The 26,517-nt window shown below is 38.5% G+C and overlaps 2 protein-coding genes and 1 long non-coding RNA gene across 11 annotated transcripts; 2 read left to right on the top strand and 1 right to left on the bottom strand.

Moving 5' to 3' along the window:
- Nucleotides 1-6,367: 6,367 nt before the first annotated feature.
- LOC124349232 lies at nucleotides 6,368-6,846 on the bottom strand. Its single transcript, XR_006920249.1, has 3 exons — nucleotides 6,769-6,846; nucleotides 6,613-6,660; nucleotides 6,368-6,533 (listed from the first exon to the last, which is right to left on the bottom strand). It is a non-coding gene; the product is annotated as an uncharacterized LOC124349232 (long non-coding RNA).
- Nucleotides 6,847-19,762: 12,916 nt separating this feature from the next.
- Nucleotides 19,763-21,200, top strand: LOC124351031. 9 transcript variants are annotated; one of them, XR_006921335.1, is made up of 6 exons: nucleotides 19,763-20,274; nucleotides 20,344-20,397; nucleotides 20,455-20,541; nucleotides 20,625-20,700; nucleotides 20,758-20,868; nucleotides 20,934-21,200. XR_006921335.1 is itself a non-coding variant. In XM_046801783.1 (6 exons), the coding sequence occupies exons 1-6, from the start codon at nucleotides 20,005-20,007 to the stop codon at nucleotides 20,987-20,989; spliced, it is 450 nt and encodes a 149-aa protein (XP_046657739.1). In that variant the 5' UTR covers nucleotides 19,763-20,004; the 3' UTR covers nucleotides 20,990-21,200. The 9 variants fall into 9 exon arrangements, 4 of the variants coding, with proteins under 4 accessions (XP_046657739.1, XP_046657740.1, XP_046657741.1 ...); XR_006921331.1 differs by having other exon boundaries at nucleotides 19,763-20,068; nucleotides 20,755-20,868; XR_006921332.1 differs by having other exon boundaries at nucleotides 19,763-20,068.
- A 1,650-nt stretch (nucleotides 21,201-22,850) lies between these two features.
- On the top strand, nucleotides 22,851-25,807 carry LOC124348522 (magnesium transporter NIPA3-like). The gene is made up of 10 exons (XM_046798750.1): nucleotides 22,851-23,544; nucleotides 23,613-23,735; nucleotides 23,819-23,848; nucleotides 23,973-24,064; nucleotides 24,151-24,171; nucleotides 24,273-24,297; nucleotides 24,374-24,457; nucleotides 24,540-24,588; nucleotides 25,090-25,291; nucleotides 25,352-25,807. Exons 1-10 carry the CDS (start codon nucleotides 23,475-23,477, stop codon nucleotides 25,613-25,615), a joined length of 960 nt encoding a protein of 319 aa, XP_046654706.1. The 5' UTR covers nucleotides 22,851-23,474; the 3' UTR covers nucleotides 25,616-25,807.
- The last annotated feature ends 710 nt before the right edge of the window (nucleotides 25,808-26,517 follow it).

A 26,517-nucleotide genomic window follows, 5' to 3' on the forward strand; every position in this document is an offset into this window, starting at 1 on the left:
GGAAGCGGAGAATAAAGAAAAAGAAGAAGAGAAAGAAAAGGCGAGAAAGGGATTAAAAAAGGGGCAATAGTTCGATTTTTAGTATACCTTCAATCAACTTAAAATAGAACTATATAGAGCTGTTTGGCTGCTAAAGAAACTTGCAGGCATGACTGTATAGAGCTGTTTGGGGTTGTCTTTTAATAAATCGATGATTTGTCAACACAGTCTGCTGAGAGAGCCAATCCGAGAGCCGAGAGGAGTCGGGAATTCGAATATGAAGGGCGCGGAGAAAATTCGAGAAAAAAGGCACTCGACTTAAAACATTCCTCTTAAACTCAGTACCTCACTTGTGTCTCTACGTAATTCTGCTAAGGAATATTAACTCTTAAACAGTCACCTAAATCACAGTTGAGCTTTGTTAAATATTCCAGTAATAGTTTTTGTTACTAATCAATCCCTAATAATAACTTCAATTTTTTTTCTTGATAACTTCGAACCTCGCTTGTCCGGTTCTTAGGCTCTCAGTTTCGTTTTCCCATTTTTCTACTACGTCTGCGTTCTGTTACGTCAACTAAATTTCTTTTCGAGAGTTATCTACGGAGTTAAGCCATGTACAGTAGAATTAGTTAAATACTAAAAAATTCAACTTTTAACTTATTTTTGAAAATAGCAAACTGCCACCTTCGTTGGGTAGCGCCATGCAATTGGTACTTCCATTTTAGCAAAATTTTTGGCGTAGTACACGTCGTAGCGACAGTGTGTGAGGTTGTCAGAAGCAAAGTCCGATTAGGGGCTGATGGGCGACACGACAGTTGAGTTGGCCAGGAATGTGGTGGTATTACTACTACAGCAGCCAACTGGCATGGTTGAGCGTGGGAAAAATTATCGTAGCATTCCTTCCAACTCGACCTGTCTGCCGTCTCTACCAAGACAACCGCTGGAATACCAGAGTTTCCCGTAGCGATGTCATCGTCGTCGTTGGCTGTTTGTTGACTGATCAGGGGCGATGTCGTCGAACAATTGCTGGATCTCCACTGCCAGAGTGGCCACTGCTCCTCAAAACACCCGCGAACCACCACCCACCAATGCAACGTCCACTGACGTGTCGCTTCCCGTAGCGCTGTCGTCGTCGTCGGCCTCGTCGAGACTAATCAGATGCTGTTCAAATGCGACGTCACCGATCATCCGCTGAATCTTCGCAGGTATAGCGGTCACAGCTCCCACGAACTACCACTTGTCAGTGCACCATTCACTGATGTTCCCTTGCCTGGAAGGGTACAAGTACGGGTAGGGGCCGGTACAAGGCACCGTGATAAGCCGGGAAACTTGAATTTACACGGGACTCATGTCCAGCAAGACTCGCACAAACAATGCGCGTCTATTTTTTGAAATTCTACAGTGTATAGTTATGACATCTGAATCTTTTAAAATATGAAACCAGATAGCCATTAGTAGGTTGATGCTGATTAAACACTAAGTGTGAAAAAAATAAACTGGCAATGACTACTAGCAACAATTACCAGTGATGGTCGATGGTAACGGATGAGGGGCCGTGCGGTGGCCGTGTGTACTGCGAAGGGAGTCGTATGGGTTTGTGTACACTGTTTCTGTAAAGAGCAAAACGTTCCATCCCAGTAGCCACTTCTTGTCGAGCAACGACACACATGTGCAGCAATCGAATGGAAATCTGAATAAAAGGCTTAACAGTTGTTTAAGCCTTTTATTCAGATGAATAAGGAAAACAGAGGAAAGTCCTTACCCACAATATTTATTTTGTTGTTTGCTCATTCGGATTCATTTTGTTTTGAATGAAATTTTTGTAATTTAGTTATTACTTTGAAAATACCATAAGCATCTCCCGAAATCACTGCCCCTTAACTATATTAATTTATTACCCTAAGATGTCGTTATGTGTATTTACGTATTGTGTTTTGTGCCAGCCGCTAGAGGGCCAAGGTGGGACCTGGGAGTCCGACTTAGCAAAGTGAAGTACACTTATTTTAGATATACCGAGACGAGAGGCCTGTTTAGAGGGAGCTTTGATTATTTGGCCTCCCCTCGCGATATTTATAATTGGAAATATATTTTGTTTGAACCCGTCTTTCCTTATTATATTTATTCAAAGTAGTAACTGGTAAGGGTAAGGGGAGGGGAAATAAGGAAAAAAGAGGTGGGAAATAAAGAGTAACGCCGAGTGACTTGCAGGCTGCAGGCTCTATGTAAAGTCCAGCAGTCGACATTTTGCCCCCTCCCCCTCCTTAGAAGACGAATTCGACTGCGCTGCTCCTTTCGGTGAGCTGCGGAAGATTTGCCTTACTTGGCGGTATGGGCGGTATGGTTCAAATTCTGAAGGGGGAGAACTACTGGTAAATGCTTCCGGAGAACTTACTGGCAGTATAGCCATTGAACAGCAGCAATGTCCATAGGCTTAATTATTGACTCAGTGATTTGGAACGACAACATTTTTGGTGGACCAAAAATCACACACAAAATATTACAAGAAACTGAAATATCAATTATGTTTAGCTTACATTTTGGATGCCTTCCGGGCTTCTGCTTGGATATTCAGCAGTTCCCTTAACACCTTCTGAGCCTGGAATTCAGGTTGGTAGATTGGCTCAACCTCTTCCGCCGCTTGCTTCCGTTTCGTTGACTCTTCCCTCCGTTTCAAGGCTTCTAGCCTATTTTCTTCATTTCTGGCATCTTGAATTTCCTTTAGCTTTGCAGCCACTTCCTTTGCTGTTTTTCCCAGCTCTTGTTGCTGTGCCCTTAATATTTTTTTTCTTATATATTCTTATCTATTCTTCTTCTATTCTTTCTCTTGGTTTTTCCTCTGTCTTTTTTTCTTCATTGCTTGCCTCTCATTGCTCCTCTGCTTTCTTTTTCGACTATTTTCCTCTTCCTCCTTCTCTTCTATGAGGTGGAAGGCGGCTCACATCAGCGTCATCAACTTGTGACATGAGCCCTTCTAACTCTTCTTCTTCTGTGATTGGCTTGATCTTTCAGAGCATTACACACCTTTTCGGGAGTAAAAAACAAAAATTTGACACCTATCGAAAACATTACAATAAAGATTTGTTATTGCAACATTCAATTAGACAATAACAATCGAAGATACCACTGCCATGACGAGTATTGAAGTAAATAATTGCATCAAATTTGCTTCGCTCTCAAGTATGTCGTTCATTGCTTTCACCTTATTAATTGAAACCAAAATTTAAAAAAAAATCTTTAATTAAAATAAATAATTATTTGAATTACTCAAGATTGCTGAGATAATTCATCTGGTCAACGATCAAAGCATTCAAAGGGGATACAACAAGTGTAACACCTTGTTGAAGCAATTCTGGTATGAAAAGAAGCAGACTTTCCTCACCGGTAGGCATGACTGCCAGACAATCTTTACCAGCCAATACAGCATCAATCACTTCATATTTCTAAATACTAAGAAATGGATAACGGTAACTAATCTTAATTTATTCTTTAAAAAATGTGAGAGCCAAGAATCGACGGATAACACATCATCATCGTCATGCATTACTGAAGATGTGGCAGCATCATCTTCCATAAAGATACTGTTAACCAAAAAAAATTTCACAATGACTAGAGAAATCTGTTGTTTGCTAGCAAAGAACTTACCCACTATCTTCATTTTCAACAATTGAGTTTGGTACTACATTTAAGGACATCTTCTTCTCAAGTAGTAGATTTAATAGTAACGAAGCAGGCTCGTGTTTCTCCAATGTCGAAGGGAACATTGGATAAGCGTATAGATTCATTTTCTTCTCCACAGTAAAAGCAACTTGCAGGTGACTGCACTTCATAAGTTTTGCAATCGGTGAAACATCTATAAAGAATCGAATAAGAATAAGGAGAAAACAAAAATACTTTCAAAACACTGACAGACACAGGTATAACGCCTCATCGTGTAACAATCGTAATCTGATCAGAAAATCACACAGAAAACAAAAAGAAAACAAATTTAAATTGCATTTACATTTCGTTTTCTTTTTCGCACCGTTGGTTTGGTGTTTTTGTTTGTTTTGGACAAGGAGTACCAAAAGAAGGAGCCCACTCCTTTCCCCCCATCACACACACACACAATGGAAAAATGAAAAAAAAAAACATAAGAGAAAAAAGAGAAAGCAGCTAACAAGTAAAAATAAATGCAAACAAAAAAGGAAATTTGAAGAATTTGAAAGAATTCAAATGAATTTAGGAAGAAAGATGAGCTTTTAGCTATAAAGTTTGAACTCTAAGATTAAAAGTGAAGAATTAATTAAATAAACAATCGTTAATGTCAATTTCTTCCATGGTCATCGATCGTCCTCCTTTTGGTGCTGGATATAGCCCTCTATGTGTTCTTGATAAAGATTCTATTTAAAAAAATACTTAATGAACCATTAGTTAAAAAATCAAAAGAAAATATTATAATAACCATTTAACATGGTGGTTAGGTAGCCATGTACTGTTGGCGTTACTTGTTGAATTAATTCTTTCTCCCTAGTTTCTTCTATTGCCAATACAAATTCTTCACCAGTAAAAAATGTATTACATGGTACTGTTGCAAAACCAAACCCTGTCTTTTTCAACTGTAAACCATCACAAAAAAAACAATGGAATTCCTTGGAATTCCAAATTTTTCAGCATCAAGAATGAAATTAGCCTAAATAATTAATAAAACAATAAAAGTAACATTTCTTAATTGCAATAAATAGATTACGTACAAAGTGGAATGGACTAATACAAAAGTTGGCCGGATGTATCACTAAAATTGTTAATCGAGAGCCAGGATAATACTTAGATATCATCAGTGATGTGCACGTCATACGGTGACTTATTCGAAAATTTGACGTTACGTCGTACGTTACGTCAATTTTCCTTGTTTTTGAAGTTTACGGTGACTTCTACGTAAGTGAAAAAAAATACTGACTTTTTACGTATACTTTTGACGTGTAAAAAAGTCCAGTTATGAGTTATTACCGTAAAAGTCAAGAAACAATTTTAAAAATTTGACAACATTTGCTTTGCGAAAATTCGTCTGCCATTTTAAATTTATTAAATTTTAATTCTTCTAAAAATAGCCCTCCATGTTTAATTTTCATTCTTATTTTTTCCAAATGAAATCTGTGTATATTATGGGCAATAGCAATAAATAATGTAATGATGTATATGTGACGTAACGTCATACGTTTGAAGTATGAAAAAATTTACGTTACGTTGACGTTTTTTTTTTTACTTATTACGTAGTACTTTTAAAATACGTATGACTTTTACGTTTTTTTGGTACGTCAACAAATCCCGTTGACGTGCACATCACTGGATATCATGACATCTAGTAGGTTGGCAATTGGCTGATTTGGCGATTTATTGCAGCACTTATGCATTTCGGATATAGCACTTCGCGCATCGGCATGGGCATCAAACGTTGCGACAAATTTTGGTCGAAATTCAAAATTGATCAGTTGTTGGTTATCCAAACTAAAGAAAAATCAAATGAAAAGTCGATAATGCGAATTAAATAACCTACCCAGGAAAAACGTGAAAAAACTTACTATTTATAGTAGAACCCCTCAGCTCTGAAGCGATGGAAAGTATCCAATGTTTTCCCTTTCGTGTGTCTTCCAACGACGAATAAGTATTCGTGTGGGATTACACTAATCGGATCCATGTTGCTGAATTTAATTTCCTTCATCGGTTTTTCGAGATGTTTTCGAATTGTTTTACCACCACACTTAGGACATTTCCCAATATAAATATTTGTACAATTGGCAAAACATAAAGAACACGTCATAACCGAAGGTGGATACATCAAATAAAAGTTAGTTTTTGATGCAACTTGTTCAAGTAATTTTTTCTTTGATTGATTTTGTTGCAGAGAATAGTGTTGTTCTATCAAAGAAGTGGCGACCTCGCCTTTTGATAACATTTGAGGAATTATTATTGAACTGGAATTGTTGTCCAGCCATGTCACAAAATTAGTAAAACACTCATTGTCATCTAAATTCACCACCATTTTTAGTTAAATGAAACTACCGACGCGTTGCAAAAGTGACGAAACTAGAACACACACTAGTCCTTGGTCAACTGCTCAGTAAAGGCATGGCCTACTCCAGTAACGGCCTAGAGGCTGGCTATCCCTGGATTGTCGAATAGATCCAGCTTAATGTAACTATCACTTATTGTAACCCCCTGGACGTTGCAAACACACACTAAACACACTTGAACCGATGAACGAATAGAGTTTCCAAGATGCGTTTGCTGTAGTGAAACACCCAGCAAATGGCTGAAATGCTGTTAACAGAAACAGGGAAATAGAGGGGGGGAAATAATAGCAATAACTAAGTAAATGAAACCTACTGGCTAACTTGACTCATGGGCTGGCTGGCTGCACGTAGAATGTCTTTCAAACCAAGTGCTGCAACTGTCTTGCTCTCATCCAGTCCTTTGCCACGAGGTTCTTGACGAAACTCTGGCATGTCAGGGTAGAGATGAGATTTCAAGCGGTGAATTTGGGTCTTCAGCTCCTATAGTGTTGAATTTGGGTCAACCTAAAAGAAGAAATACATTTGGTCAATGGTCATTCTAGTGGCAGAGTGCCATACATGTCTGCCACCTAACTCAACTTACCGTTAAAGTTGCCAGCTGTTTTCCCCCTGAAGTACTTAAAATGCCAATCTAAAAGTGAACCCAAAATGAAATGTTATTAGTAAATTTTTAGGTTAATTCAAAATACAAAGCTAGTATTGATAACCAAACTAAATCGACGAGTTATATGATACACACCTCCATTTTGATTTTCGTTTAGTCGAATATCGCTTCTCACGATTCAGAACGAAGCCGACAGAAGATATATAGCAAGTTTTACAACTGAAATTAAAGTTGTCAAGCGAGTGAAGCCTGTGGGCAATTTCAGCTTTTTTAACTAAAAACATATTTTTAATATTTTAAATCTAAAAACATAATGTTTTTCATTCTGTTTTTTAAATTAATTCCGGCTAGAAAAAAAGCTAGAAATACTAGTCTGTAATACTCCACACAGTTTTCGTTCACTTGTGACGTTTCCGTGTGTTAAAGTTAAAAATTTTTAACTTGGTTTCAGCAACCTCTTGTGGATTTTATGTTTTATCGGCTATCAGTGGTTACAGCTTACAAGAATAGTCCCTCACGATAAATTTTTTTACAAAAACGTTTTTGAACTTCTGCTGAACTGGCTGAACAGATTATATTATTAATATTGCCACAAATTAAAAAAAACGTCGTTCTTTTAAAATAGAAGAAGAAAAATGAGTGACAAGATAAATAGATTAACTGTTTCTGTGCTGGTTTGTGTATTAGCTGTGTATTTCGCTGCGCTGTTGGTGGTATCCAGTCAAATTAACAAGATTCAACCTGTCCCTTATCTTGACGAGATCTATCATGTGCCACAAGCCCAAGAATATTGCCAAGGAAACTTTTCACATGTAGGGTTTTATATTGTATTCTGATATTTTGTCAACAAATTATCTAACAAAAAATTATTGTTTATGCAGTGTGATAACAGGATTACTACTTTGCCTGGATTGTATCTGATCTCGGTTGGTGTCATTACACCATTATCTAGCTGGTTTAGTAAAAATTTGTGTGAAACACATCACCTACGACTAACCAATGTTGTTCTCAGTTTGAGCAATTTTGTGCTGAACGTTTGGTTGACCAAAAAATCCATCGAGACTCTGGGGTAAGCTAAAGTGTGTTACCTTGTTTGTTTTTTTAAGTAGAAAGTGCATTGTATTTTCTTTCTGAAATCCAGAAACACGATACATGGAAAGGCATGGCATCAGCACTAAATGTAGCCCTCTTCCCACCTCTTTTCTTTTTTTCATTTCTGTACTACACTGATGTAGCTGCGTCGTTCCTAGTTTTTCTCATGTACGGTCTTCACATGTACGGAAAGAATGCATTAGCGGCTGTTGCTGGTATGGATTTCCAAGTCGTAAATTTAATCGTCTTTGTTAATTTTCACATTTGTCGTGCAGGAATCGCAGCCGTGCTGGCGAGACAAACGTCTATCGTCTGCGTAATCCTTGTAGCTGTTGGATGCTTCTATTTAAGTTTGCAAAAGCTACTGTTGTCAACCAAAGATCGTAAATTCCACATTCTTTCAAGTTGGCATCAAGTTCAAGTAAATAAGAATATGAATAGAATTTTAATTGGAACCATTTTTAAATATTGAATGTTACATTCTAGGTCATTTTGAAAAAGTTTTTAAATTTGAATCCCCCCCCAAAAAAAATTCATACATACGGTACATACATCATCATCGGTACATCATCATTCCATTGTATCTCTTTGGTGCATTTGCAACCTACCGAACGATGTCTACGAGTAAGAGTTTCATATTTGCTTTGGCATTCATTGTCTGTTGTTTTGTCGCTCTGGTGCCTCAACGACTCCTAGAGATTCGCTATTTCTTCATCCCTTTTTTGTTTGTAAGATTGCATATCCGACCCAGTTCTTGGATGGCTTTGTTTTTCAAATTCTCAATGTATATCGCCATTACGATGACATAATCGTGTGCCTCATCGTATAACCATTACAGAGAGTTTGTAAACGTCCCCTGTCTTTTTATACGAACCAGCTATTTTTGTTCATGGCGGATTATGGAGAATTGACTGGTCTCACGATAAATTATTTGTTGCAGTACTTCTCCCTTCATTTCCTACCCATTCTTAGTTATTTGATGCTATGGTTTTCTTAGTTATCGGGTGATTTAATAATTTAAATTAAATACATTTCTGGTTAGATCTTTTTTCCGAAATTTCATAGCCCCAATAAAAATCATTTCATGTTTTGTAAAAGGCCTACAATAAGCCTACAATAAGGCTCCGATGCCTGGGCCCCGATACACAGTCCGTATGTCGAACGTCGAAAAATAGGGCCTGTTAATCGTATTTTCGCACAATTTCACCAATATATCTGCTTTTAAAGTAATATTTATTCGTGAAACGACAAGTATATGTTTAATTTGGGCCAAAGACATTCATACCAGTGGTATGAAAGTCCACTGCCACTTGCCTGAATTCCAAATCCTTTCAGGCCAGTGGAGCTAGTAAACATATGTCCGTCTCTACATTAGCTCAACCACACTACTCTAGGGTTGCGATGATCATTGATCAGTGGGCAGTCGCGTGTTGGCGAAGTTGGTTGAAAGGGGGAGGGGCAACTCCGTGAGGGACTTTGGGTCCGAATAATTTAATATTCAGAAAGGCCGACATGGCTTGAGACACTCCCTAAATCGCATTTCATACGTAGAATGACATCTTCACCATCCGTCAATGTGAAAATCCTTTCGCGGGCAAACTCCTTGGTGAAACTTCGCATTTCCGACAACAACGTGCTACCTTTGACAGGAATCAAGCAGGGGGCATGCAGGCTCGCTGTCATCAGCGGATTACGACTGAGTTGTACACTCATTTCTCGGAGACAACAGGGAAAATTTCTATGGAAACAATCTTACCAAAATTCAATCAGCGAGACTGTGGCGTGTTTCGGCAACCCCTCTTCCACTACCGCTGTACACCAGCCAGTCAGCCGTATCAGTTGGAGGTCTTGGCTGAAGTTGCAGACGTAGACGAGGGAAGACTTTCCTACGCGAGGTGTCGTCAGAGGGGGAGGAGTGTCATCAGACAATTCAGTGTAATCAATCAACTTGCAAATTGAAGCGTGATCCTGGACTTGTTGGTGGAAAAACAACTAAAAAAAGAAAAAAAAATGTTACTGACGTATTAAAGCACAGCAAACGGTAGCGGTTTATCTTTGCTGTCGCATCGTCAGAAGAGTCTGTCAACGTATTTTGGTGGGATTCAGGTCTCAGTTTCTGTTCCAAAATTTTGTGAATGATAACCTATATTTGCATAGTTCACCTATTGACTATGCGAGTTAAATTTTAAACTGACATTTATGCTGGCTACCTGTAACAAGACCATAATTTGGTTTTCTTTCTATTTTTAAGGCTAAAGTGGGGTGCTGTGAGCAACTGATCGAGAAGGAGGAATTTCGAAAAAAATCGGAGAGCTCGAGAAAGAGCTCTCTAAGCCCATGGTGGTCAAAATCACAGCGTAGTTGCATCAAGACTGCCCAAGTTTTATATTTATCGTTTATTATCTCCACAGTTGATACTTTATATCTATTCTAGTTTAAGAAAGAGTTCTTACTTTACTATATGGCCAGTCACAATTGAAATGTTCCTAACATTCTTAAGAGATGTATTGCTAGTTCTTACTGCCCTCTTCCACTTGAATCATCAGATTATTTAAGAAACCGATAGGAAGAGAAAAAAAGGGAAGAAATACGTAAAAAATTATATTTAAGTCTTAATTAGGCCTAAAATACATGATTTTAGCATACTCTATGATAGCAATCACTGTAGAAAATAAGCAAGACAAAAGTCCTAATAAGGAAATGAAAAAAAACATAAGGTTTGAAATACGTTCTATTATCCTTCTTATCCACATGAAAGAACCCATCAACGTCGCCAAAACTGCATTAAGAACCAGGCATGACAATAACGATGCAGCAATGTCATGCCCCTTTGAAGTCATTTTCCCATTTTGGCAGTCGAAAATGATTTTTGCCATTGCACCGAGAAACTTAGCCACAATTTCACAGAACATCCCGCTGACAGGAATGTTAAGAAGTGACACACGTGATTGTTTCTGAATGAAAAAGGTGAATTTTTGAACCCGTTTAAACCTAACTTTAAACAACATTGAAAGATACTTCCAGCAGGTTCATTTCCTTTTTCAGCGTCATCATTATTTACATCTTATGATTGTTTCTGGATAAAAATATGTGAATTTTTGAACCCATTTAAACCTTATATTAAACAGAATTGAGAATTGAAACTTTCAACAGATTGATTTCCTTTATCAGTGTCATCATTCTTGAAATCTTCCTTTGGAATCAGCGTCGAGGATTCAAAATGTTGTACTCCTAAGAAAAAAATGCATTTTAAACCTAAATTAAAACATAACTAAAAAATCATTTACAGCAGATCCATTTCCTGAAACATTGGAGCTACCATCGATGTCTCCAATTTGGGGTAGGTCAGTTGGCCTATTTAAATTTTCCATTTCTATCAATTTCAAGTAGCATTAATAATGAAAGATTATACAAAATGAGATTTAAAACTTAGAATTTCTTCAGTAGGCCTATGTTTTACAAGACAGAAACGAAACGAAGAACGTCACAAAAGCATACAATATTTTTATTTAAAAATTCCACATTTTACACAACAGAAGTTGCTCTAGCGTTGGAATATTCTCACAAGTAAATTGTTTTGTGTTACACAATTCTTGTTTACATCTTTTATAACAAAATTTCTATGTTCCCATAGGCATGGCATCATTCATCGTGATGTTAAGCCAGACAACATGCTTCAGTCAGATAAATGCCATGTTAAATCGACTGATTTTGGTTCGAGTCGCGTACATATTGACAGAGGTAACGTGCGGGTTTAGTTGGAAAAGATATTTCTTTATATAAGTCGTGCGAGTCTTACTCATTTTTAAAATTGAGTTGAATACGTTAAAAAAGTTCAATCGGTTACTACCGTGTTCCAAAATATTCTGAATTTATGATGATTATATCACTAAGTAATCCAGAAATAGCCAGGTCTTTTTCAATCATGCTTCCATCTATAAAATCGTAGAAGATTTTCGACATTGCTCCAAAAGCTTTGGTTGCATATCCTATGGCGATAAAGTTCACTGGTATATTCATTGTTTCCTCAAGTGCCTTTTTCTACTGTATAAAGAAAAAACAAATATTTTTATGGCTCAATTACTTTTCATGCGACTTTCACTTACTTCATTTTTGCGTTCGTGAAGTGGTATATTAATTGCTCTTTCATTTAATGAATTCTTCGGCGTCCATACTGCTGATTCCCTCTGTTTAAAAGTAAGTATATCATCATAAAGGTATGTATCCAAAATTTGATGAAAAATTATGCTCTCTTCAATGTCCATGTTTCTCCAAATGATGATAAACAAATTGAAATGAAAATATATCGAAGACAAAAATGAATGGAAAGCAAAGTGTGAGTTCAGATGCAACTACGTAAAGCATGTATGTTTAAGGCTGCAGAAAAGAAAGAAACAACAACTATTCGATAGAAACCGGTACGAAAACCAAAGAAAAAGCGCAAAATTTTTGTTATAAAAAAACTCTTTGTCTTCGCTCTCTTTTGCTACTCATTTTCTATGAGCTCTGGGTTTTTTAAGGAAAAGCGGTTAAGAAGACTCGTCTACAGTAAGGGCAAACCCTTGCTCTGAGACAAAAGCCAATTGCAAACCTCTTCTGCGGTAATTGCGCTACATACTCTCCGTAAAAATTATATTCGCAGCAATCGATCCCTCAAAAAAGCTGGACGTCCCAGCTATATGTTGCATAGCATCAAATGACCCCATTCTGTGTCGAGAAAGTGGAGCGGTATTAAGGTGGAGAAAGAGAATAAAGAGTTCATTCGTAAATTGAAAGAGAGGCAAGTTCTCCCATATTTCGTGAAGACTAATCGACGGGATGCGACTAGGGACCCTAGGAGAGGACGTTGCTGCATCAGTTGTATGGATTTGCGTTAGGGTCTGTATCTTACAAAAAACACGATAGTCCGTTGACTGCCGGAGAGCGTGAATCTTCCATCCGAGAAGGCTAGATGCTCACTGTTTCTTTTACCTTGAACGGCTTGCAAAAGTTGGAGGAACCACTAACTACTGCAATTTTCCGCATCCGGATTACTACGCCTTTGGAGACGAAGAGCAGAAAGCCGTCGATATCACGGATGAAAATCAAATAACGTCATTTCACTCGTTTTCCCGATTAAAATTTTTTTATTTATTTCTAATTTCTAATTTTGTTTTCCTTGATTTCATTTCCTGTAATTATCCGGCTACGTTACATACGATACGTATTATTCAAAAGGTCTTTCACGACTTTGCATTCGAAAACGATGTAGTAAAACTCGAGGTATGCTGAAAGGATTTTTCATCGTTGAATTTCAATTTTTCGTCCAACTATGCTGATAAACTAATGGCAATGAGCTGCAGGTAAGATCAGCTTACTTAATGGTGTGGTGGTCGTCACTAGGAAGAGGTCTCGTAAGCCAAATTACTTTATGACAGTTTTTTCTAGTTCTGCACATCTATGGCTCTTTTTCTCCAACATTCATCCAGGCTGTCCCCGAGTCGCGGTCTGAAATCAAACGGCACCTTTGCCAAGGGCGGCTGCAAAATCATTGATTTCACCTGTGTGGCTTGCACCCTTGACCTAGCATCACAAGGCCGAAGACATGTGAAAGTCCATTAAAGGAAATGTTCATGCACTTTGTGAGAAATTTGCAAGGTAATCCGTGTTGGGGTAAATTATCAACGGTTCAAGGTAACGGTGAACGACTTTCCGACACTTACCTGGTCTACACGAAGAGAGTGACAGTGTCTGGTGAAAGTCGATGCGTGATAGTGTTCTGTATTAATTTCGCTATCAAGACATCCCCACCCACCCCCTACCCTTGTCGCTGCCCTTTCAAGTTGAAATTCCTTGTACAAGGTCGCATTTGTGACAAATATTCAACAAGTCACTGTAATCCTTTTCTTCGTAAATGACCTTTTCAAGATTCACATATTATTCTTCGTCCATCCACGGGCTTCACCGCCAGTCATCACCAAACAGTTATCCGATTACGGGTTCCCTTTTTGGGAGAAGAAATCGGCTAGTCTAATCTCAAGCGTGGAATGTTCGACAGTTAGACCATAGGTCGTGACAAAGTGGTGTAATGATTATTTTGTTATTTTCAGTTACAACTCATTTTTAAAATTTGGTTTTTAATGGAAGGTAGAGGGTGGCATTCGGTGGCAACTATTTAATTTGGAATCCAGATTTCCAAGTATCTGTACAACACTCGACGAGTGAGCCGAGTTCAGACAAGCAGGCGCGGTATTGCAGCAACCGAGGATCCACTCTATCAATTGTTACCAACACAGTCAGGGAGTTTGAAGAATCCTGTGAACGTGCTTTTGCATGTCAGTGCACCTAGCCAAAAGAGTGACGTGGACGAAATTTTTTTCAGTCGCGTAATTTCGAGTGAACGTTCGCACGTAACGGAACGGAAAAACCCGAAAATATTTGCATAATGAAGGTTATTTAGCGGTCTTGTCATGAAATCTAGATTAGCTTTTAACTGGACCCAATTGGCATTCCTTTTGAGTGAGTAATCGTTTGCCGAAATCCCTGTGAAATATTTATTAACCCCATCCAATGGCTTAAATTTGTATCGTTAAATTTCACCCAAGTTGGTGGGGAAGGGGTTGAAGGTTTGATCCGCCACGAATAACCAACATTAAATGTAAATGCTTCCTAAACGAAGATAAAGAACTATATAGTAATAGGCAACGAGTATCAATCTGAGTAATGTTAAAGTTCACAATGTGGTGGATCCACCAGTGGCAGTGTAATCAAAATGTATGCATTCTCGAAGTATGTAAAGGAGAAGTCACTGGTGAGACATCCGGTTAAACAATAGACAGATGCCTTTACCTAATCGCAGTTTGAGCAATCCTCTGTACTTCATATTCACTTCTCTGATTTTCCGCGTTGTTCAAGTATCTGAGTTTCCTTACACTTAAGGCCCAAAAGAAATACTCTACAGCCTGACGCTAACGAAGGCTGATCACACCGACTACATTTATAAAAACCAATTCTGCTCTGATCTACGTGACCGTAAACGCGACAAAATAGAGTCGAGAAGTCCCAAAGCCACCAACCTACTCCTCGGTGGGTGCTCCTTCAAACAAACGAATTTAAATGGAACGAAACTTAAGGGATACCTTTCAGATTACTGAAATGTATTTGTGCCAATTGAGCGATACATGTTTTCGGGTTTACGCAAATAAAATAATTTCATGTAATGTATTCAAAAGATTCAGAAACGCAACTCGTGATTGGTTTGAATATGATAATCCACATCTACAATATAAAAAACAGGTAAAACAGACCAATGTTAACTTTTGATGATATTTGATGTCTTGGCAGATGGGCTCGACTGAAAAAAAATTAATGAAACCTTCAATATTCCAGAGACAAATGAAAAGCCTTCTAACAAAAACAAACGTATTATGATAGTGCTAACCCTGTCAATTTTTGATACTACAGTGATCACCCTGTAGAAGTGAGTTGCGAGTTACCCCTTTCAAATTTTACAAAGCAGGAAGGGAGTGGTATCAATTCCACCCCGTCCGGTAAGGTTGCAACCACACAACCGAAAAAAGTGCTTGGTCCCCATTATTATCCTGAGACGCTCGAAAGTGGCATTGCATTTTCCCCCAATCTCGAAAAGTTAGAATTGGGTCTACGCTTCACCATTTTTTTTCGTCATTGGGGGGCGTTCTCGTGGTCGCGGTCATTGCTTCCCCCACGCGGGATCCTTTATGCCCAACCCCCCCCCCCCACTTCCTCCGATTCCACTTATAGCTACTTTGTCCGTGCCATCAATGGTCCCTATTCATCGTTCACAAGCGTAATTCACATAATTCACATAGAAACACGGGTCCAGGGACAGACATCTAGGTTGTTTCTCCTACTTCTTCACGCCTCTCTCTTCACCGTATGCAACATAAAACTTGTATCACAGTCGTGATCGTAACACATTTCGCTGTCATGGAATTATTTGAAATTAGAACATGGAGTTTGGGAATTATTGGCATGGTGCCTCTTTATTTCGACTGGTGCAATAAAAAAGCTCCTTCTCGCCTTCCGCTACCCCACGGCAAGTTCGTTTCCCACAGGCGAACCGCGGAAGAAAAGGGGTAACAAAACACTTTTTATAAGAAAAGGCGGCGCCAATTATCATCAAGCCTGCGTCTAAATCTCAGCGAACAGTTCCACCGATGCGAAACTCCGATTTCGTCTATATTCCAAACACCAGACATCAGAAGCCGAGATAATCATCCTATAAGCCACCCTAAAGGCAAAGAGAACATTTTGTTTTAGCGAGCGCTAGGTGGCTTATAGGATGAAGCCCGGCATGGCCGAAAAACGAAGTTATTTTTAGAATTTTTTTCCTAAATTTCAATCGTTAATACTCGTTAAGAAAACGCCCCCCATTTAAACTGAAGGAATTTCAAAAGGCCTCCCAAAAAAGGAAAAAATTGATACCGACAAATATAAGTCAATCAAGTTCAACTTGGTGAGCCGATCCGCTCCCAAATTGCGTGTCGAAACGAGGTGCCTCTTTGGCTGAATCGAGAATTGGACGGGCTCACAATTAGAATCTAGTTGTAGACTTTGAGCTACCGTTGATAAATTCCACCGATCGAAAGTCGGTCTTGACCATTTAACGTAAAAACGCGCTATGTGTCCAAAAGAAAAACCATAACAGGAAAAGAGAATAGATTTGACATACTGGGATCCTTTAAAATGGAATAACGACCACCTAAAGATGAACGAGGGTGGCTGAAATCGCGATAAAATTGGCGTTGATCGTGACCACCTTTAGATCCGGACGCGCGAGGGGCTCCCGCGTTTTCGAGAGCGTTCAGAGTTGTCACCTGGTCGACCAGGGCCTGGGTGAACTTCGGACCGAAGAGGTGTTCCCCACCCGTTGGCAGGACAGCCTTGTCGTCTAGTAGCCCAATATTCTGTGGGTAGATTTGAGCCAGAATGTTGTGGCGTCGCGCGCTCTTGATGTCGTGGTACACCACCGCCCAGAGCTCAGAGCTGTTTTGACCGCCTTGGCGTCGGCTCGAGATTTCTTCTTCTTCTTGAGTCGACTTGCTAGAAACATAATGGGCTTGACTAAGTTAAGGATTCTTAAAGGTTTGGTTTCTGTATATCTTCTCGATTGGGTCGATGTTGGCCTTAGCTGCCGAAGATGACTTAATTGCCTTCAGCCGGATGTAGAATGCCTCATCTAGATTGGGGTTGATCAGCAGGTCGGCGTTCTTATTTAGTTTGGGTCTTAAGGCCTCTCTAGCACTTTTCGCTCGAGTGTCATATAAGCCTGATACAACCCAGCCGGCCAAACTAGCTGACTTTTCACTTGAGAGACGAAATTTCTTTACGTCTCCCCTTCTTGATGAATCGGAGCCTGAACTACTAGAACTTGAGCTAGAATCGCTTGACTGTTCGGGATCCGACATGATGTTTGCACAACGAGAGCGAAAAGAGATCTGATGTGTTTGAGAGGGAGATCCGCCCACCTGAGCGCCATCTCTCACCTATCCCACGTTTTTGTTGTTCTTTCGTTTGCTGAGAAGCAGCTGAAATATAGAGGTCGCACACAGTCAATGTCGAACAAATTTACCGACAATTATGAAAACCTGCAAAAACCTGAAACATAGTCATATGATGCTTGCTTAGTAGGCCTAGAGTATGGGTTGATCACACTCGTAGACCCGATATATTCCGGATAAAGTTACGGAAATCGTGCATTATTATCCACGAAATCAGACTTTAGGAATAAATATAACCGATTTTGGGTTTTCGGTAATTTTAATTGACTTAATCACCGTTTTCCAAATTTCGGTACCTAGGCTATTGTCTCGATTGTCGTTGATACTATACTATCGATAATCGGTTTAATAATTTAAAAACAATATACGTATCAAAAAGTTCTTCATACTAATGAAATTTTGCTAAGAACATATTAAAAATATAATTTAAATTCAGAAGTAATTCACCAAAATAAGTTAAAAGTAACAAATTAATCAATATTTGACGTTGTAAAGTATTTGACGTTGTAAGTTCCAGAAATTTCTCAAAATTTCTCAGAAATCTGAGATTTCTACCTTATTCTTCCTTTTTCTCAGGACTGCACATCGAGAAAAAGAGTGGGTAACCCCTTGTTCATCGTGTCCCCCACTGGACCACGCGAGTCCTGACCAGGGCACTCACTAGATAGCTTCCAGTTGCCGTCGGCTCCCGGTAAGGGCGCCTCTGAAGTTGTTCCGTTTCCCCCCTGCGGTCTCAATCGGCCTCGGAGATTTAGTTTGGACGTATATCCCAGGCTACTCACTATGGCAAGCACTCATCACCAAGGATCCTGTCTCTTCTGTACACACCAAAACGAAATCCGTCGGAAGAAACAAAATTTGATTTTTCCATGTCGAGTTATACAATGGGACACGGAGTTGGCTGTCGGCCAAAATGTTGTTCCGTTTTAGCGGTGGCGTAGAAGAACTTCTTGCAGAAAATGGCGAATTCTACAAGCACGTCCAAACCAGAGATTATGAGATGGCTTACTCTTTCTAAAGTCCAGCAGTCGGCATTGCCCCCTCCCCCTACTGAGAAGACGAATTCGACTGCGCTGCTCCTTTCGGCGAGCTCAGGAAGCTTTGCCTTACTTGGCGGTAGGGGCGATCCTCAAGGGGGAGAACTACTGGGAAATGCTTCCCTAACCGCCCTAATCTCAAGTTCTTTCTTGAAAAGCCGCGCGATGGAAATCCATAATAGCGGCTAAAAATGAAAAAAGTCCCATCACCGAAATTCAATGGTGCTAGATGAACACTCGATAAGTTGTTGGCTTAATATATTGTTAGCAAGCTCTTTAATTCAATAATTATTGCAATCAATAGCAATCTTGAAATTAGAAATTTCTTTCTCTGCCCTAAGAATTATTGAGCATTATAAGCTTCCTAAGTATAGTACATTAGTTGGTGGCACAGCAGACAAATACTGGCTTGTAAATCTAAAGTTCTGGGTTCGACTTCCGAAAAACCAAATATGATTTGACAACAGAATTGAAACAGTCTTAAGAAAGCAAATGAGTTACGAAATGTGAAGGAGGCTAATATCACATTATGAGATTAAATGGAAGTATAAGTAAATAGAGGGAAGCAAAAAAATTTTCCTTTCATTCTTGAAAGTGAAACGGTGGTCGCGCGAATTTGATAAAACAAATACGTTATGACCTCGTGCCAGGGTATACAAAGGGTGTACAAAAGCAAATAACACCTTTTGCATACCCGGGTGTACAAGCTTGTACCCACTTTTATTTAACACCAAGTAACCCTTTGTACACCCAAAAAGGACGAGAGTGTAATTCTCTTCAGCAAGCCATCCGCACCGAAAGAGAAGATTGGCAGCTCGCTGTAGCAGAAGCCAAGAACACCAGCCGCCTTGCGGACCAACAACGAATAAATTCTCTGAGGTCCTCGTCACCTAAGTCACCTTGCCCCATCACCTGCACTACCTCACTTCCCCCGACTTGCCCAGTTGCCCTTCTTCGCCGACCAACGCCACTCTGGCGAAACTAAAATAAGCGGGGCTTTGCTATATGTTGTGTTCCTTAAATGTTCTATTTTTTGTTGTACCTGCATCTTTATTCTTTATTGTAAACTCAATATTTATGATTAACGTTATGTGCGTGATCTGTTGTCTCTACTCCTCCCCCAGTTTCCCCCACGAAGTTCTTCAATTAATTATCAGATCCGCCTTTTGTATAACGAACATTTTGGGGAATTAAGGTCAGGGCATAAAATCTTTCGTCACTCCTAGCTAAGCCCGGCGCTCGTCCTTATTTCTGGAGGGTGTCCTGATTTCCATCTTGAATTGTGTCTGTATCCATGTTTCTTAGATTGTCGAAATTGGCTGCATGCAGCTTATCGGTGCTCTTCCTCCGGTTTGGCCGCGGTATGCTGGCTCATCCGGGGGAGGGGGCATGTCACGGACGACTCCGAGATGGCATGCAAGAGCGCCAGCGAAGCAGACGGACTCGCGTCGCCCGGTGTTCTGGGAGTTGGATCATAGACAAAGACCACTGGTTTATGCTCTTCATAAGAAAATTAACATGGCCAACTGTCGCCAACATTCTTGCTACCCTTCCTCCGATTTCTCCAACCCCGTATTACTTGTCCTGCCCTCTAGTGTACGTTTTCATCTCTACGTTCTGTTTCCTGCTCGGCTGCTCGCCAATCGTCCGCCATTGTTCGTGGCAGTTTGTGGCTTCGGCGCTTCGCGTCCCATGAGAAATCTGAGAATTTAGCACGAGAAATGTCGTTTACGATAGAAAAAGAAGTTGTGGTGTATATTGTGTTCAATTTTGGTTTGATTGAAGGTGAAAATCATAGATTTTCAACTTTTGAAGTTAACACAAAGAGGCTTTCAGAGTGGGAAAAATGGATTCCTTAACCTGATGCTCAGCTATCTGTGGTCGGTATTTTGATGCTGATGATATTATTAAAGGGAGAGAAATAGGTGGAATTTTCCAGCCATTCAAGAAATGGACCCTTAAAGACCTTGCTGTACCCAAACACTTTCTATGTAATATATTTTGCAAATGTTAATTTGAAAACTGGTATGTTGCTGAAATAACTGACAACTTTTACGTAGGCAAACCTGTTGATCCTCTTGCTGAATCTCTTGATTGTTCTCAAGCCAAGAAAGGTAATTTTCTAATATAATTAAAACATGAACCCCAATCTAACTATTATTATTTTACAGGTGGGCCCAAGATACATATCCCATTCGCTGATTGCAACAAAGAAAATCATAAAGCTCTTGCTTCACAATCTTCTAATAATGTTAAATGTATTTCAAGATTTAATGCCATCATATTGTTGCATACATCTTTCAAAGGCATACTAAAAGGAATACCAAAATTGTTATCATAGGTGGGACCTCTAAACGGATTCCATTATCTGAGCACTGGAAATCGGCAGCCTCTCATTTCCAAAGCTTCAAACAATGGTACTTGAAACAAAGGTTTTAATTGAAAATATATGTTGACATTCTCAATTCCAGCAGGTACACTCATCAATTTAACTAGTCCCCATAAACACTTTGAGATGATTAATAGCATTAATCAAATGGACCAAAATGTGAATGTTATCAATAATTTGTTAAGGGCAGCTCAAGGTAAATCATTGTGGAAGTTTTAAAATATAGATTGTAATTTAATTAGTCTTATTCATTTATTCAAGGTGAGACCAGTGTGACACTTCATGACCTTGGAGTCAACAATTTCCTGTTCCTCTGAGAGACTAGCTTCGACTGATTCTGAAGCAACAGATGCTTGTTTTAGTCAAGAGTCCCTTTCAGGTGATCCCAAGACCCTTCAAATCAACAATTATCCAAATGAAGACTACATGAAATCCTACTTCTATTGTTTAAACCTTTGTGGTCTGTTATAACATTCTATATTGTCCAAATGGCAAATGAACAATAAATTACGACTTCTCCTGTTTTAACCTTTGTTTCCCATTCCATCACATCCCATTTTATCCAAATGAAAAAGACTCGGCGATTGATGAAGAGAGAAAGAAATCATAAATAAAAAAATCGACAATTTTCTTACCTTTTTTTATTAAAAGCAACATTCAGTTAATAATAAAACAATAAAAAACAGACAGAAAGCAGTTGAACAAAATTACAAAAACTTTTCAATAACACTTACGACAAAAATTACTTAAGATTTAGGACGACTTGCATAGAATTATCAATTATATACCAAAAGTCCAAAACAGAAGGAAAACATTAAAAACAATACTCGTCTGCAACACCCTTCGTAGCCACGGTGCAGTACAGCAGTTTATCCGCTAGAGGCACTACAATCGATACGGGAGCTCGGGGTCAGTAGGGATAGGGCTAAAAGGATAGTACATGCGAAACCAGTCTTCTTTATCTATGGTTGGATTCTTCGAGCGATCAAGAACACACCTTGTCTCTTTTTCTGCTGTAATGCACAAATTATCTCGTTCCGACGACTTTAAGTTTGCATTTAACGAGCTTTCACTCGTTACATAATTTTAAGTTAATTTAAACGACCAGCACAGTAATTTAAATGAAAAAACGCGCATTAAATTTGTGAAAAAGCGCAAAACTTTAAAATTTTATTGAAGGCTTCCTGTTCACAATTTAAAAAATCCTTTGATACAATGTTTCTTCGTGACATGAAGAACACGCGATAAAAAATGAAGCAAATCTAATTATTTTTGCGACGAAAAAATTCGAAACTCGGCGGAATAGAGTTGGCTAACGTCCGAAGTTGCCAGTTCGCTGAAATTGTGAAAAATCGATTGGACACGTAAAAGTAAAATGTCTTACATGGCGGCTTATGGAGTTTCGCCCGTTTTAGTTTTAGTTTTTAATTTTCCCCTTTAAGTCGTCTTCAGTTGCTATTCTTAATTAGATAACTACATTCCTTAGTTATCAGGTATTCTTTTAAGATTTATTTCCCCTCGATAGTCATTGTAGTTTATTTATTATGAATTTTTAAGTAAACGTCCCTACCGTGTTTACGAAAAAATATCGCCATTTCCTGCCCCAAGGGAAGAATGGAAAGAAGAGACGAAGGAAGAAACTAAGAGGGGACAAAAGGGTGGCGCGGGGTTCTCTTTACTCGGGGCAGGATATTGTCCTTGAAAACCAAATGCCCTTTACTTAAAAATTCATAATAAATAAACTACAATAACTATCGAGGGGAAATAAATCTTAAAAGATTACCTGATAACTAAGGAATGTAGTTATCTAATTAAGAATAGCAACTGAAGACGACTTAAATGAGAAAATTAAAAACTAAAACTAAAACGGGCGAAACTCCATAAGCCGCCATGTAAGACATTTTACTTTTACGTGTCCAATCGATTTTTCACAATTTCAGAAAACTGGCAACTTCGGACGTTAGCCAACTCTATAACCCACTAGTGTTTTTTCAATAAAGTTGGCTAACGTCCGAAGTTGCCAGTTCGTTGGACGTTGACGATTGAACGGTTGAGCGGGTTGACGTCCAATTTTTTTATTTTGGACGTCAACCGTCCAATCGTCAACGTCCATTCGTCCAAGTCGAACTGGCAACTTTGGACGTTAGCCAATTCTATTGTTTCTGCAGATACGTTAAATAAGCGTCAACTACAGTAATTAAGTATTATTTTTCAGCTTAAATTATTTTAAATAAATAGGCGAAAATAGAAAAAAAAGAAGTGAGCAAGTCGAGACTCGAACCTTCATACTCTAGAACCGTAAGTAAAGGTCGCAAAAATCGTTCTGCAGGCCAAGGGAAAATCTCTTTATGGAGTTGACAGACCAGACCTCCCCCTTAATGGCTCTTCGTTGGATTGTTCTTGCGCTCCTGCCCTCTAGCGGCTGAAGGACGAACGACCGTTATTCGTTGTTTTAACTTGTCCGTCGGAGAAGTTAATTTATAATGTAATTGATATGTGTTATTCTTTGTACGTATAAAAACAAGGTTTAATTGATCAAAACTAATTTAATAATCAATATATAATTAGAATCAACGAGGCATTAACGAGTTAACGTAACGTCTTGTCAGTTGTCAAACAGTTAGCAGACGATCGAGTTCACAACAAAGGCATGTGCACGCTAGGCGTAAGGCTATCTGTGGGGTCTTTTATGTTTCAAGAAATCTTTGTTGAGTCAGGTTTCAAACTGATTTCCTTCAAAAAATGTGAAGATAAAATCTTTCCGGCACCCCTTATCACTGCATATTAAGAATTTGGTTATCAATGATGGAGACCAGCACACGAGATTTTTTTATTGGATTAAGTCTAGCAGTTTTGTCTTGCTTTTTTATAGGTAAACAGCTATAATTATTGTGAATCAATATACATTATGTTCCCTTTTTTCATTTTTGTGTTGAGCAGGTTCCAGTTTTATCATTAAAAAACTTGGATTGCTTAGGCTTCGTGGTTCTACATCTACTCCAGCTGCTGATGGAGGTTTTGGATACCTACAAGATTGGGTTTGGTGGACAGGACTTATCACAAGTACAATTTAATTTATGGTTTATTTGACAAGTTGACTAAAAAATAATATTTAATTTAAAAAAATGTTTGCTTCCTGATGAAAGTGGGAATCGGGGAGGCCAGTAATTTTGCAGGTTGGTTATATAATGCTGTTACTAAGAATTACATGTTATTTTGCTGAAATAACTATAGCAACTAACATGTAGGTCTACTCCAGTTATATTCTTTACTGATTTTTTCATTTCTGTGCATGATAAGCTTATGCTTTTGCTCCGGCTGCCCTTGTTACTCCTCTCGGAGCTCTCTCAATTCTTGTCTCTGCTGTATTAGCACCAAAATTTCTGAATGAGGTGAAAAAAAATAATAAGCAAAACAGTATATTTTTAATACATAGAGTTGTGTGATTGTAACATTTACAATCTTTTCCTGAGGACAGAAGTTGAATATTCTAGGCAAGGTAGGCATATTACATATTGCATATTTATGAGGTTTAAATTTAATAGTATGATGGTATACATTAATCTCAGAAATAATCTTGTTCTGTACATTTCTTTGCAGATAGGATGTATGCTTTGCATTTTGGGTTTGTAATATTTCTCTATATGACTAATCGAAATTGAGCATTTGATCAACCCATAAAACTGCTATATCACATGTAGGATCCAGTATTATTGTTATTCATGCTCCTAAAGAAGGTGATGTAAATTCCATTCAAGAGCTCAATAAAAAAATTTTTGAATCAGGTAAAAGAGTAATATTCTTTATACTTTCAATGTAGGATTTGAAATTTTACCTAAAATCCTGATTTACCTTTTTCTCAAATAGGTTTTGCTTACTACGTATTAGTGGTGGCGACACTCGCAATATATTCCATGTAATATCTTTATTACTTTACTAAACAAGCAATTCGCGGCTCTTCCGAGTTCCGACCCGCAAAGTGGTCCAAACTCGCCGTTTAAGATAATTCAATTTTAAGAACAAAACGGGCAATTTAGAAACATTGAATCAAGTCATGAAGTCAAAGTCTTGTCTAGCATTGCAAGGCACCTCGATGATCGGAATTAAATTTCTTGTAATTTTAGATTTTCGAGAAAGAAAAACAGGGTCGTAGTACAAAAAGCTATTATTAGTGTAAAATTGCCTCTCCCTCTGTCAAAATCCCAAAATGGATTTCTTTGGTTTACCGGAGATATGAGCGTTTTCGCATAGAGCTGCCAATGATGGTTTTTTTTTAACGATTGGTGTAAAGGAAATCGGTTTAAAAAAAAACGCAAAAAGTTGTACCTTCATAACGGTGGTAGTTTTGGACCACTTGAGTCGCGTTTGCTTGTTTTAAAAAGTTAAATCTAATTTTTTTTTTTTTTTCGTGCAATAGCAAATTCATCGTGCCTCGCTATGGGAAAAAAAATGTTGCTGTATACATATTCATTTGTTCCAGTATAGGCTCGTTGTCAGTAATGTGCTGTAAAGGTCTAGGCCTTTGCATTCGTGAAAGCATGTCAAGCCCAGAACGTTCAGCTCTTAACAAACAGTTTTTCCTATTTCTTATTCCGCTTGTAATTTGCATCGTCGTTCAGGTATCAATTTCTTCTAATCCTTTTTTACTTACTAATTTAATTCACAATTCTTTCTCATAGATGAACTACCTGAATAAGGCCTTGGATTCCTTTAGTTCGAATTTAGTCAATCCTGTTCACTATATTTTCTTTACCAGTTTTGTTATCTTAGCTTCATCAATTTTGTTTCAAGAATGGCACCATATTGCGGGTGTCGATGTGTTTGCTACATTAATTGGTCTCACCGTCGTCATCATTGCATTGTTCCTAATAAGTTCTTTTAACGATTCACAAATTACTCTATCGGAGATATATTCTTCTTCTTCGAGAAAATATCTGAATTAAGGTATTAAGCTTTTGAATACGCCAATCAAATTATCATGTAGGTACTATATTTTATTTGTAATAGTATTAACTTCTATAAACTATGTGAATGAGAAAGTTTCTACACTCTGCTTAAGCCTGATTGTGAAAAATATATTGATTGTTACATAATGATGCATGCATCCTATTGAAATACAGCATTCGAAGCACAAATTTTACGAGGCAAATTGTTTTGAATCGTTTTTAATAGCAAAAAATTATAAATTTTGAGTAATTCATTCTTTCGATAGAATCCAGTCACCCAACCATAGTTTTCTGGTGTATAAAAAAACATACGTTGCGAAATATTGTCACGGGCGTTTTTATTCTAACTATACAACTCGGCGAGATTGGTACACAGTAGGGGAAAAACAACTCGATGCTGGACGAGAACACAGTCAAAGAGCGTATTCGCCACTACTGGCACAATAACCAGTAGATTGATATACGCTTTACACACTAGAAAAGAGAACTGAGACGAACAAAAAGAGAAGCGGGTGCGCTCTTGTGAGTCTAAAACGGATCTGCCGTCCAAGAGATGCCAGAGAAAAAAGAAAGACAACCCACGAAAACAATCCCCGGAAAACAAAACAACAAATAATACCGAGAAGCGATGACCAACACACAGAGCTATCCAGAATCCTAGTCAACGTATTCAACGTTGACTAGATCAACAAGGTCGATTTTATTCGCTTCTGGCGAAAGACCTTCAACTGAAATACACAGGAACAAACGTTAACACTCCGTCCGTGACAATATTTCACTTTATTATTTTTTGCATGTAATTAGCCGCCGAAAGTGTGGACGGGCGACAGCGCAAAAATAGCGGACGGATCAGAGATGAGCGTCAGCATAACGGACTTTCTACTCACCCAACCAGTCGG

This window comes from Daphnia pulicaria, chromosome 7, assembly GCF_021234035.1.
Source record: "Daphnia pulicaria isolate SC F1-1A chromosome 7, SC_F0-13Bv2, whole genome shotgun sequence".
NCBI classification, from domain to species: domain Eukaryota; kingdom Metazoa; phylum Arthropoda; class Branchiopoda; order Diplostraca; family Daphniidae; genus Daphnia; species Daphnia pulicaria.